This window comes from Limulus polyphemus, unplaced genomic scaffold (genome assembly GCF_000517525.1).
Source record: "Limulus polyphemus unplaced genomic scaffold, Limulus_polyphemus-2.1.2 Scaffold87, whole genome shotgun sequence".
Taxonomy (NCBI): Eukaryota; Metazoa; Arthropoda; class Merostomata; order Xiphosura; family Limulidae; genus Limulus; species Limulus polyphemus.
The window spans coordinates 15,774-30,625 of record NW_013665697.1 but is presented as its reverse complement, the minus strand read 5'-3'; the positions used below and the strand labels follow the sequence as shown (position 1 = coordinate 30,625).

Genomic DNA, 14,852 nt, shown 5'->3' with positions numbered 1-14,852 from the left:
AATATATATATATATATTCGGAACAAAGTTAAACGATGCACAACAAAGTCTTCACACTATAGAGATTACAAGCATATCATAAACACTATTTATATATAGTTATTTTCTTCTTGTCAAAAGTCCACTTAAGCCTATTCAATTACATTAGAATTTCAGTTGACAAGTCGAACTATCTTCTCTATATTATTGTCGTACTAGTTTTCTGTGTGGGATTCATTTACAGTTGTGGCGCAAGTTAACGTAATTCGTTTGGTCTTCTTTCTTCTGAAGACCCTCTGTTCCTTTTGTCAGCCCCCCAGTGGTACAGCGGTATGTCTGCGGACTTACAATGCTAGAATCCGAGTTTCGATACCTGTGGTGGGCAGAGCACAGATAACCCATTGTGTAGCTTTGTGCTTAATTACAAATAATCCTTTTGTCAAAGTGTATCCAAGCTGATTCAATTACTTTGGAACCACGCTTTGACAGAATAAAATCATCCTTCTTATTTTTTTATACTGTTAGTTTCACTCTAACATATTAAACTTAGGCCTATTACTTTTATGTTACTTAACTTCACACCAACTATATTTCTTTGTTTTTATCTGGCTAATACTGTCTGTCTGCTGCTTCCCACTCGTCTCATGCTATTTATATCTTTATGACATAATCGTCTGGCCACTTTCTATCTTTTCGATACCAATTAGTTATTAACAAACCTTCTACAATCGTCTGTTTTTAACTCTTATTACAACGAAACTTAAAAAATAATGCAATATTCATTCTCAAATATAAATTAATCACTAATATTTAAACCAAACAGTCTTTCATATTGTTACTTATCTGCTTGTTTCCGGTCGAAATTCTTTCCGAGGATCTACAGCGATACAAGTCCTTTCTTGATTAAACCAGTTATTCTTCCTCGATACAAACTTTTAATACACAGAAGTTCCACGATCAGTACGTTTCTTGTCACTTTAAACTTAACAATTTTTATAATGCACGCCATAAATCATAGCGATTCACAATCTCGATACTTCGCTCTTGAAGAGTGCAAAACACACACTTTACGGTTCACTAGCTCGAAACAGAATCATACTTTACACGGAACTCAAAGTAACTACTGCTCTCTCTTCATTCATCTCTCTCCTGGCTTTGACTTCCAGGCTTATATGCTAACGAAGAGGGCACCTCGAACACACTCGGACTTCCCCGATAATTCGAGAAACTCATCACGCATGCTACCAGCGCCAACGCGCCAGCTGAGTCACGTGACTTCCGCTGTCGTAACAATATCATGACACTAAACTTTATAATAATTTCTACTCTGCTCTTCATAATTATTGAATAACTATGAAACATTCATGTATCTAGCACCGTAACTTAGCATAGTGGAAGAAAGTTTAGTAAATTAGACGCATATGCCATATTTGCATTATATTTTATGCCCGATTATTCACCCGGGAGGCTCAGCGATAAGCTTGAGGGCTTATAACACTAAAATTTTGGATTCAATCTTTGTGGTACCACAACGCAGATAACGTATTGTGTAGTTTTGCACTTCAAACAAATTAATCCTTCTTTGCCACTATATTAATAAAAAATGTAATTAAAAACCTATAGCTATTGATGAAAGTCTATTCATAACAAAATAATCTAGTTTAAAATATTTCAAAAGTGTAATTATAATCTAGTGTTAAAATCGGGCCAGACTAGGGTAATTTGTTTAACTAATCACAGTTCACAAGGGCAAGAAATAAGACTCAGTTTTCTTGGGAAACATTAGTAGCTTAGCATATATATATATATATATATATATTGTTAAATCATCATGTCAGCTGAAAATTGGTGTGCATGGTGAGGATAGAAAAAAGAAACGTTCCACTCTTTAAAAGTAAACCAAATGTTATGTGAAATCAATATTTTCACGATAGATATAATTTTTTAGTAAATAAAGCTACGAACTGGGATAATGTTGTGATAAATGATGATAAAGCGTACTGTTATTTTTCGCACATTGAGGTTATACTGGTTTTATTACTCTTCTGATGCAAAAATATTAGTAAATATCTATAGTTTTCTAACATTCTATGTCGATATATAAAAGTCGTAACAAAAAATACTTCCGATTTATTTGGGAAACAACACATAAAAAATATGGCGCACAAAATTTAGCACAAGCGTTTCAATTAAAAAATGATCTGTTGGGTTTTACTTCTAGCTGTAGGCCCTTGGCCAGCGAAACAAATTAGTGCATTATATTTGTATATTTGAGCAAGAGGAATATCACGTGGAACATCGCAATAACTGTTGGGTTTTACTTCTAGCCGTAGGCCCATGGCCAGGTGGTTAGGGAGCTCTGTTGGGTTTTACTTCTAGCTGCAGGCCCTTGGCCAGCGAAACAAATGAGTGCATTATATTTGTATATTTGAGCAGGAGGAATATCACGTGGAACATAGCAATAACTGTTGAGTTTTACTTCTAGCCGTAGGCCCATGGCCAGGTGGTTAGGGAGCTCGCCTCGCAATCTGCGGGTCGCCGGTTCGAATCCCCGTCACACCAAATATGCTCGCCCTTTCAGCCGTGGGACATTATAATGTGACGGTAAATCCCACTATTCGTTGGTAAAAGAGTATCCCAAGATTTGCAGTGGGTGGTGATGACTAGCTGCCTTCCCTCTAGTCTTACATTACTAAATAAGGGACGGTTAGCGTAGATAGCCCTCGTGTAGCTTTGCGCGAAATCCATAACAAACAAACAAACTTCTAGTCGTGTACGTGTTGAAAACCCTTTTGGGTAAATCTACATTGTTTGTTTGTAGTTAAGCTCAAAGATACACAATGGACTATCTGTTTCTCTCCACCACGGGTATCGAAACCCGGTTTATAGCGTTATAAGTCCACAGACATACCGCTGTGCCACTGGGGGACAAACCTACATTGTAAAAAAGAAAGAAACATTCACACACATTTACTTACATCTATGTACACCCCCAGAAGGTTGTATATTTGAGCAGGAGGAATATCACGTGGAACATAGCGATAGAACTCGGTTTCATTTTTGTACCATTTCACAGCATACAGTACGTCATTTTCTAAATCGTACGTACAGTTAAGCCATGTTGGCTTGCCACTTATCACCACTTTGGGCACTTGTAGACTGACAAGCTGAAGGCATTGAATTTCTGAAACAAACACATAAAAATTAGTTCAGGTAAGTTAAGTGTACCTGTTACTAAATTAAACCATACAAATATTCAATAAATATTTGAAGCGATGTAAAATAATTTATAGCAGAAAACAAGGTTAGATACAAAAAGAAAACTAGCCAGGCAACAAATACGAAAAGGCTTTAACTATGAAAACCGCAAACAGTTACAACAACATCAAGACGAAAGTTACTTCGTTAGTTGATTAAAAAATGTTCAATAACATTTCCATCTGTTTAGATCATGAATTTAATTGTGCTTGATCAATAACAGTTAACTTGTCTCATTCTAGCTAAATAGAAGTAAGAAAAAATTATATTCTGTGTAGACTTTCACTTGAATACAGCAAAAGAAAACACAAATAAAAATACAGATACACCACGCCAATATTCAGACAATTAGCATTTACCATTGTCTTGTTGAAAACTGTATCACGCTGTAAGTAATATTGAATAAGACCCCCCCCCCCACATACGTATGTGAGTGTGTATGTATATATATATGATACAATCTTTATAGAACGTTACAATTAGATTTTTTAATACTTAGGGTAGTATAGGTTAAGGTTTATTAGCAACTCTACATGTAGATAGTTGATGAACTATTTTTGTTTTTATTCACTTGCCTAATGCTAACCAGACTTGCACCGACATGTGGACATAGTACTTGACTTTCCCAGGATAGGTTTAGTTTCGTTACTGTGCTAGAAAAATAAATAAATCTGAGAAAAAGTCAAATAAACGGTCTTGTCAATATGTCAGTAATTTTGGACACTTGTCTCCCCTTTCAACGTGACTAGGTTATAAGGTTAGTTTCAAGATTTTTGGACAACTGTTTAGAAATTACAAACTTCGTTCATGTCTTTCTGTTTGTTTGTAATTTGAGCACAAAGCTACACAATGGGCTATCTGTGATTTGCCCACCACGGCTATCGAAACCCAGTTTCTAGCGCTGTAAGTCCGCAGACATACCGCTGTGTCACTGAGGGGCTTCTTGTATGCATCGAATGTATATGTTTTTGACTGTTTTCGGAAGTGTCATGAAAAGTTCGCTAGTTATGAAACTGGTTAAACTATTTAAATATTCTTACAGATCGAATTAAACTCGTGTTTGTTTTAAGAGGAAAGTTACACAATGGGGTGTCTAATAGAGGGATCTAACCACGAGTTTTAGAGTTATAAGCCTTATAACTTATTGCTGTGTCATGGAGGAAAGCTAAAAATTATAATGTACATTATATTATAAAGTAGAAGTTGAGCTAAATGAAGTTAGATGTGTCCAATTAAGTCAGGTTAATTTGATTAAAATCCCAAAAGTGATGAAAATGGTATTGGTAATGCATTCAAAACGTGTAGGTCAAAATGAAGCCTAGTCTTAGAGTATATGAATAAATAAGTTTGTGGGTTGAAAAATATTTCAGGTTAGATGTATCCGAATAAGTCGCCCCCCCCTGTGGCACAGCGGTATGTCTGCGAACTTACAACACTAGAATCCGGGTTTCGATACCCGTGGTGGGCAGAGCACAGATAGCCCATGGTGTAGCTTTGTGCTTAATTACAAACAAACAAACCGAATAAGTCAGTTAAATTTGATTCAAATTCGCTATAAGAAAAACTTACTGATGCTTCTAAACAGTATATCTTCAAATGAGATTTAAGCTCGGAGTGTTTGAATTTTCGTGTGAATAACATTTTATTAAAACAAGTATAGAAGCATTTTAAAAGTGGATAATTTTTTCGAGATAAAATAGTTTTGACGATTGCATGGGAGGAATAAGTGCAAGAAGATTTGAATTTCAGATAAAACTGACATAATAACGACTTGTAACATGTAAGTATTACTTTCTTTACTCTTGGAATAAAATGTTTTAAGCTTTTTATTGTAAATGCAAGACTTTTTTTTGCAACAGTAAAGTGTGTGTCGCTAACTCTCCAAGGTTAATTATATGTTATGTCGGGGTTGGTGGTTATGCAGCTCGACTCGTTCTTTGCGGGATGCGAGCTCGAATCTCGTTACAGAACATACTTGCCCTTTTAGTCGTGGGGGCGTTATAAGGTAACGGCCAATCCCACTTTTCTTTGGTGAAAAGGTAGCCCAATTACGACGGGTGTTGTTGACTAGCTGTCTTCCTTATAGTCTATCACTTCAATTAGAGACGGCTAAGGTAGATTGCCCTCGAGTAGATTTGAGCGAAATTCAATACACAAACGTTCCTCATTTAATCTAATCTTCAATTTCTGTACCTACTCAGCCATGACGTTTTATGTCTCTTCCTATGATCCGCATGCTCCTCGGTAACTATTGCAAAACCCAACTTTATCCACTGGGAATCCTCTCCTGGGTCTGTGCCTTCATCTGGCAGGGCTTAGAACATGTTCTTAACTGCTATTGAGAAATTGGTCTGAAAATTCCGAGGTGTCAAAACTTCTAGTTACTTCTCCTTTGGGTTTGTAGAATTTAACTAAGAAGACATGAATCGTTCTCTGCGCTTCTGTGGCTTGTGATTTTTACATATAATTGGTAAATGAATGTCGTAATAATTTTTTTTCCCACCCGGTGCTCTCCGTGTAACGACCCAGCTCTTTTTGTGTTTGTCTAAATTGCGATTTTGTTAGCCATAACTCATAATCCTTGTAGAATTATTGTAGCCTCTTGTCATCACATAAGAAAGATAACGAAGAGTAATGCGGGAAGGGTAAGGTAACTAAATGTACCTGGCAACATTTTCACAAGAATCCCGCTGTAAAGAATAACGGGCATCATGGAGAAGGAAATGCAAGATAAACATTGGGGTTCAGAGCAGTGAGAGGATGTAGCAACCAGATTTTCATAATCAGATAGATGACAGAAAGGAATATGAATTAGCACAATATCAGTGAATATTCTATGACTTGACAAAAGGACCAGCTGAGGCTGTATAACCTATTGCAGATTTGTACCGAAGAACTAGAACATGTGCTGTGAAGGTGAAAGAAGGAAAGATATCAGACTGGCATAAGGCAAGGGTTATCGTGTCGCCTTCTATATTGACCATTGTTCTATATTAAGTGCTACGAGTGGTGGGCAAAGAAGTCCAAGAAAAAGAAGGCGTAAGAGTAGAAGAGACCATGATCTGAGATCTAGAGTATGCAGACGATGTGGCATTTTTTGCAGCATCCATCATTGTGCAAGCCGTTCTCCCTGCTGAGTTCATCATTGAATGGAAAGATTATGAAAGTTGAGAGTTTTGTATGTTTGGGAAGTGAAGTAGAAGACAAAGGTGGCAGCAAGAAAGTTGTAAGACAGCGGTTGGTACTAGCAGGAGTAACGTTTAATAACTTGTGTATGGTACTTTCAAAGCGAAGTGTAAAGACCCACGATCATAGTGTATAATGCTTCAGTGGCGCTTATTATTTTTTTGGCAGAAAGTTGTTCATAGAAACAACAGCAAGAACAGAGATTGAACGGTTTTGATGGTAGGTGTCTAAGACATATTTTAGGGATGAGTTGGCAAGAGATAATGACGAAGGAGAAGATAGAAATGACTTGAAATGGACAAAGAAGATTGAGTGAACTGGCTTAATGTATTGGTGAGCTAGGACTTTTGCCTACATCTTTAACTTTTTAGTTTTTGATAACACCATTTTGAGTATACTAAGAACCCTCTAACAACAGTATACTAAGACTCTTGACTACCCCTCGAATTATTCTTGTAGGTGTCTAAGATATATTTTAGGGATAAGTTGGCAAGAGATGATGACGAAGGAGGAGATAAAGAATGACTGGAAATGAACAAATGAGATTGAGTGAACTGGCTTGATATATTGATGAGCTAGGACTTTTGCCTACATCTCTAGCTTTTGAGTTTTTGATAACACCATTTTGAGTATACCAAGAACCCCTAACAACAGTGTGGTAACTCTTGACTACTCCTCGAATTGTTCTTGCATTTCTTAAAAACTTCCCATGGAAGGTGTGATAGGGCTCTTGCTTGTCCCTCTAACTGATACTGAGTTTCCTGAGAAACCCCTATTTACAGTGTGCTAGAACTCCTTACTGACCTTAGAATTATTCTTGAGTTTCTCAAGAACTTTCTATTTACGGTATGCTAGGGACCCTTACCCTATTCATTCTCATTTTTAGTCAATGAAATACAATATTCCCTAAAAGGCTTTTATTATAGACTTTCTTAGAAATTCTTATCATGATTCTTCTTTTGCTCGCTGAAGAACTGTCACCAATTTAAGATGTTTGAGCTATTTTATATTCATTGTGTTCTAACTTATGACTTCAAAAGAAGTATTCAATCTGCTGTAGAGTTATTAAACCGAAATCAACCTGTAAGCGACCTGGCGATCATTACGAAGTCTAGATATAAATGTTGGGAGAATAAATTAAAAAGCATTTTAAGTTATTGAAAGGAAACACTGTAAAAGAATTGTCAATGGGGGAATCATGTAATAAAAAATAACGTATTATGTTAATGTAGGACAACCAGTAAAGTTTTTGCTATGAGAAACAGAAAAGTTAAACATGTGTATCCTTATCATGTTGTGAATAACAAGACTTCCAGAAGCTGAGTATCAACAATGTTTTTGTTTGCAACAATGTAATATTCGTGATCCCTGCACTTTAAATGTAGGTTGGATCTTGATAAATTCCTCGTATTCACATAGTCTAAACTGATCCTTCGTGTGCTTCATGTATTGTTGCCATTAATCCTAGTGTTCAGTTAATGAGTCTGTAAATATCCTTTGTATTCACTTATTTTCGAAACAAAACATGTAAGTTGTGTTTAATTTAACTATCAAAACACAACATGAAGCACTTGATGGTCGTTAGTAATCTCTAACTTATGACAAGTTACAGAACGTGTGTGTGTGTTTAAATTAATAATTTAATTAAGGTCGTCTAACAATTCCAAATTGTTATAGATTCACAAATGCAAACTTGCTATATTATTTCCAAGTTATTAATATAAGCTAATTGTATATAAAGGATGATTATTAAGCGGTTTTAGCAGAGAGGAGGAGCTTAATCTACATTATACACCAATTAATTGAAAACTAAATAAAATGAAATTGATCGCAATTACAAAGGCAAAAAGAGGTCTTTTGTATTAAAATTAAAACAATACTCGCCTCAGACTAACTTAATAGAATAGGGGAAGTATATATTATTTCAGAATGAAAACAGGGTCACTAAAATTTACAATATACTTACATAACGAGGCTACAAAGAGAGAGTAAGCATGTTTATATTTATTATCAACAGATTATGTGGATCCATATAATCCAAATGTACCTTGCGATATTTAATGAATATAAAAACATTTGAACAAAGTAAAAATAATTATATAGATGATCTGAACAGCAAGTCAAAATAAATAAATAGATAAAAATAAAAGCAAAGTTAAGTGATATTAAATGCTGAAGTGTTCCACTGAGCAATAATTATAAAGCCAAAAATAAGGTTTAAATGAAATGAAATACTTCGATGTTTCATTGAGTTGAAATAGTTGAAAACAGGATAAAAGGTAATGAATAATGCAACGCTTCAATGAATTAAAACAGCTCAAAAGAGTTAAAAGAAATGAAGTACTGTAACGTTTCGCTGTGTAATGAGGTTGAAAGAAACGGAATTTTATTTTAACGAAGTGGGGACGTGTTATAATATTCATCTCTTACAAGTAGTAAAAGCGTCATTGTTATATTAAACTCTTGACTAGAAAGTCCATGAGCTAGTTCAGAAAAATGTTTTTTTTCAACATACTTTTTAAAATATGGTGATTTTGTTCATCATCTTGAATACCCATTTGCACATTCTCTTGAATAGGATGAGCCTAATCCATGCGCGGTGTAAAAATTGTTGTAAATAGTTGGTGTTATTTTTTTTGCATTTTGATAGAAAGGTATCATTCAATTTTTTTGTCTAATTTGTCAAACAGGAATTTCATCTTAATTACAATATAACCACAAAGTTAGATACAGTACTTAGAATAAAAACAAACAAACATAGATTGTAATTAATTACACTAATGATGATATTTTATTAACTCGTAGAATACACTACATCTAAAATCTAAATTATGTAGTTCAGGGAAATTCTAAAGATACTTATTTTACGATTATAATGAATAACCCCTGTTTCCGTAGCTATTAATTTTGGTAATATTATATTCTATGCCATTTTCAAATATAGCTTGCCCGCTGAGAGTATTTTGTATTTATTATGGCTCTGTGCCACCTTCCCTAATATTGAACTCGTGACCAGAGGAAAACAGCCAGTCAACAATAATATACCACGAAAATGTCACTCTTAGAACGCAACCACACCTTAAAGTGTGGGAAATATTTTGTGGTGTCGTACGGTTTGGAAGTTCGTGCAAAGCTACAAAAGGGCTATCTGCGCTAGTCGTCCTTAAATTAGTAGTGATAAATTAGAGGGAAGGCAGCTAGTCATCACCACCCACCACCACCAACTCTTGGGCTACTCTTTTACCAACGAATAGTCAGAATGACCGGAACATTATAACACTCCCACAGCTGAAAGGGCGAGCATGTTTGGTGGGACGGGGATTCGAACCCGCGAGTCGAGCGCCCCAACCACCTGACCATACCAGACCAGGTGTCGTACGGAGTCGAATCAGTCTCACCAGCTCCGAAATCCAGAGCCCTAGTCAAGGGCCCAATCACGCCCCGCACACAAAAATAGAAAAACAGACGTAACCGAACATCCTAATTTTACTGCCTGTTTCGTTAAAAAGGGGGGTTAAAAATGTACTTTCCATACATTAAAAAGGGAGGGGGCGTTTAGAAGGGAAAAAATTTTGCCTTCCATATAATGCTGTTAGCCGAGTTGACTATATCTTTATCTTTTTATTCAATAACTATTCAAAATGGCTTAGAAAATCCACTAAGTTAAAATCAATGCTTTTGATAAAGCGAATTTTTAGAAAAAAACGACCTGTGACAGGATACTTTAGGCATCAAGATATTCTATTCATAGACTAAACGTCTCTTTTGTTCAACACCTGGGGCTTTTAATACAAAAGAAGATTGTCGTAGCTCTTTGCTTAAAGAATTCCTTCAATTGAAAACAACAGTTTACTGGCAAAAACAGGGCGTCAAACTATGACAATGATGCTTTAGCTAATTTTCTACTAGATCAATCAAAGTACAAGAGAACGCCTGATATAATCATGCTAATACTAATGGTCCTTCTTAACGCAATAAAGGTGGGGCAATCTCGAAGCAAAGCGGTCTTATGTCGTGACTACTTTGCCTGATGCTAATGTTTTGTTTCCAATACATTACTTTAATGAGACTATGAAGAAAATGGCTTTCGGACGTCTTTCAATATTACTATATTACAGCCAGTGTGTGTGGTCAAGGACTGTTTGATCAACGGTGATCAAATTCGGTGTAAACGTTGAAAGTTAGGATCATTCGATTAAGTTTTGTCGTCTTTAGATAAGTTAAGTTTTCACTACGATGTAACCTAATCTACAGTGTTAAGTGATACTTTTTAGTGAATGAAGAATTGGTTTTTTATCATAAAGATTCTCTCATTGAAAAGTATGTTATTTAAATTAGGCTTGACAGACAGAAAAAGAAATTATCACAGAAAGACGTAAACCGCGAAAAAACAAACACTTAAAACCTACTGTAATTTGTTGCAGATAAGATGACCTCATTTCAACAAAATAAGCTAAATCACGTGATTAACAATTGAGGTTCTATACCCTCTTTCATGGTCTTGAATATTAATACATGAGTCAGACCTGTTTATATTCGAGCTTTTGTTAAAAATTTAGATGATATTTCAAATGATAGGTCATGATTAAAAATATAAATAAAATGACGCCAAAATTCTGCTACCTGAACAAAAACTGTTTACATCAAAGATAAAAAAATGGTAATTCTAATGTAAACATAAAATAGATAATAAGATATTATACAATTGGCTAAATGTAGGTTCAGCAAATTTCGTTTAGGTGACTTTAGCCTTAAAAACTGTGATGGCAGGGGCCAACATGTTGGAAATGATATTGATGCTCTGAAGACGCTTGTTGAGCTTAACCCAAAGCGACACACTCGTGAAATGGCCCTAAAATTGCATGTTTCTCATGAAACAATACGTAAACATTTAAGGAATATGGGAAAACTCTATAAAGAAGGTGTTTGAGTGCCTCACGAACTCTCCGATGATCATCGTTTCCAACGTATGAACGTTGCTTCGTTTTTTCTGGCGCGTAATGCACGTGCACCATTTTTAAAGAGAATTGTTACCGGTAATGAAAAATTGATTCTCTATGCGAATATTAAACGCCAAAAACAATGACTCAGTCTTAGGCAAAAACCACTTTCGACCCAAAAACTTGGACTCCATCCGCAGAAAGTGATGCTTTGCATTTGGTGGGACATCAAAGGAGTAATTCATTTCGAACTCCTCAATCCACAGTGAACTGTTGATGCAGAGATCTGTAGTCAGCAACTGGAACATTCAAATCAAGCCCTTCATCAGAAACGCCCTTCACTCGTCAATCGGAAAGGTGTTCTTCTTCTCCACGACAATGCGCGTCTACATGTGGCACGTTTGAGCAACACAAGACTATGGTGTTAAGGTGGGAAGTTTTCCCCCACCCACCATATTCTCCAGATATGGCACCATCAGATTACCATCTTCCTTATTTCACTGCAACACCATCTTGATGGGAAAACGTACACAAATGTGGAAAGTGTTAAAGAGGACATTGACATGTTTTTTGCTTCAAAGCCAAGTGATTTCTTTAATCAGGGCATTAACAACCTGACTGTAAGATAGAAAAGCATCATCGATAAGAATGGAGACTATTTCGTTTAATAAATGTTTTGTTTTGACTTATAAGTTGTTCGGGTTTTTTCATCTCAAATAAGTGATATTAATTTCTTCACGACTTAATAGAATATGTCACTGCTAACTCTGTCTGAATAACGAAGGGGAGAACGATGAGAAGACGCACTGAAGGTTTAAATCTATTGAAACTGTTTAAACACTTCTTTAAAAATAGATTAGAGAATTAAATACGCTATACTGTCTATACACCAGATCTTCCTCTTCATGAGTTCAAATTATTTGTATTCATCCATAAGTATCACGTCTCACCTCATTCTAATTAACTTATGAAAACGATTATTCAAACATCCAATAATGAGAAAATAAACACAAATAATTATTAAGCACGTACTTACTTAATAGAGCTAATTACTTGAAATGTCAAGAGTTCCAATATAACCAGTTTTCGAACCTGATGATATCAGTCAAGATGATAAATTAAAGAGAACGTCTCTCTTTCTTTCTTTATATATATATATATATATGTACGAGAGAGAATAATAACATTCTACAGCTATAGTTTATTATTTATTCTCTCCACCTTCGTCGTCGAAATGTAATTTAAACTTTAATAAAACTCTTACACTCAAGAAGGAAGAGTCGACCTCAAAGTCTTCCGTACATGATTAATTTGATCGAAGATGCACGTTACGAAATAATCAATAAACTATTCATTTAAAAATGGAAAACTTCATTAAAAAATACGTGCTTATCAAACCATTGATAAAACCCGCAATGTATAACCTCAAGTACTTTACAATAGCATGTTTGCAAACATTTATGTTTGTTTAAATTGTACAGTTAAAGCAGAGTTTGTCTGTAATGATGTTATTGTATTATTTTTGTTACTTCAGAAATCAAAGCTGTAAAAACAACATTCTGTTGTTGCTTTTTTATTTATTTTGTATAAGATTATGTATCCTTTGCTATATAATTCTAGATTTGCAGGGAAACTACAAATCTACAAACAGTTCATTGACAGGAAGTAGAAGCAGCTACAATACCGATCTCAATTGTCATGAAGGTTAGAAGTTGTAATATATCCAATACACTAGGTCTTTATGTGACTGCAGTAAACTACTTAACTTCAACTTACAGGATTACTTGGGCTGAAACTGACATTAACTCTCACCACGATACACTACTTGGAGGGAGTGTAAACATGTTGGATATATTACTAACTTTCACGGATTTGGTTGCAATGTAAATAGTTATTTGTCTTTAACAGTAAACAATATATATTTATAGTATTCCCTCGTTTTAATGGTTAGATTTTTAAACTTACTAAAATATACCACATGTTACTGATGTGCTACTGTGGCTCAATGTGCTTTTATACTACAGAAACTAACTTACAAGAAATTCTTATCCCAGTGTTTTGATCAAACAAGATGCGGCTATAAATCTCAGGTATAGGGAAACTTAGGGTTAATTTATAAATGAATCGTGTAAGGCCGTAATTTAGCAGTTTAGTGGAAGAGAAGTGATGACGTCTCTAAATCAAAATTAGCTCATATAAGATTAAAACAGAGGGCAGAACAGGAGAAACCTTGCCGTTTTTAAGCCTGGGCTCATATAGGATTAAAACATTGGACAGAACAGGAGAAACCTTGCCGTTTCTAAAACTGGGCTCATACAGGAATAAAACCACTTAACAGAACAGGACAAATCTTACCGTTTCTAAAACTTGGCTCATACAGGATTAAAACCACTTGACAGAACAGGAGAAACCTTGCCGTTTCTAAAACTGGGCTCATACAGGATTAAAACCACTTGACAGAACGGGTGAAACTTTGCCGTTTGAAGGCATGGTCTGGTGGTTGGGGTACTCGATTGGCAAGCTAAGGATCACTGGTTCGAATTCCGTCCCCGAACATGTGGCGTTATAATGTGATGATCAATCCAACTGGTCGTTGGTAAAGAATAGCCTAAGAGCTGAAGGTGGATGATGTTGACTAGTTAGTTGCCTTCCCTTTGGTATATTATTTCTAAATGAGTGACTGCTATCGCAGAGTAGCTTTTCGCAAGATTCGAAACAAACAAATAAACCTTGTCGTTCGTAACTGAGCACATACAGAGTTAAAACGGGCAAAATCTTATGGTTTGTAAACTTGAGTTTACAAAGCACTTAAAACAACAGGCGAAACCTTGACGTTTATAAAACCGAACTCAAACAGAATTAAAGCATTTTACAGAACGGGCTAAACCTTGAGGTTTGTTATACAGGATCAAAACACTGGACAAAACGGCTAAAGCCTTGCCGTTTGCTTAAAAGCTGATATATGTAAAACGAACCCTTTTGGAGTACCCTTATATTTAAGAAATTCTTCATTTTTATTTGTTTGTTATTAAGAACAAAGATACACAAGAAGCTGTCTGTGTTGTGCCCACAACGGGTATCGAAACCAGTTTTTTAAGCGTTGTAGCCATTGGGGAGGACTTCATTTTCTTAATATATATATATATTTTTTTGTATAATAAAAGTTTTATTTTGATAAACAAAATGAGGAAAAGAACAAAATAAAGAGTTTTCAAGAACGAGAATTTTGTAATTGAATCTTAATAATGATTATATGCAGATAAGTTTCTCGTCAATAACGCAAGACATCCGAGATGATTTAATAAGTATTAGGTTGTCAAGAAATTAATGTCACATTTTTTGGATGAAAAAACTCGAACAACTTATATATCAAAACAAAACATTTATTAAATGAAAGTCTCCATTCTTATCGATGATGCTTTTCCATTTAACAATCAGGTTATTAATGCCCTGATTAAAGAAATAACTTGGCTTTGAAGCAAAAAACAT

The 14,852-nt window shown here is 35.2% G+C and overlaps 1 protein-coding gene across 1 annotated transcript in view; it reads right to left on the bottom strand.

The window, feature by feature from the left end:
* The window catches only part of LOC106468279, a gene marked incomplete at its 5' end in the record, with an annotated part of 28,528 nt that extends 25,349 nt beyond the window's left edge, over positions 1-3,179 (bottom strand). The window contains one exon of the mRNA XM_022397338.1: positions 2,958-3,179. Coding sequence (XP_022253046.1) covers positions 2,958-3,179 — 222 coding nt within the window. The remainder of the gene's footprint in view (positions 1-2,957) is intronic.
* Positions 3,180-14,852: the final 11,673 nt, after the last annotated feature.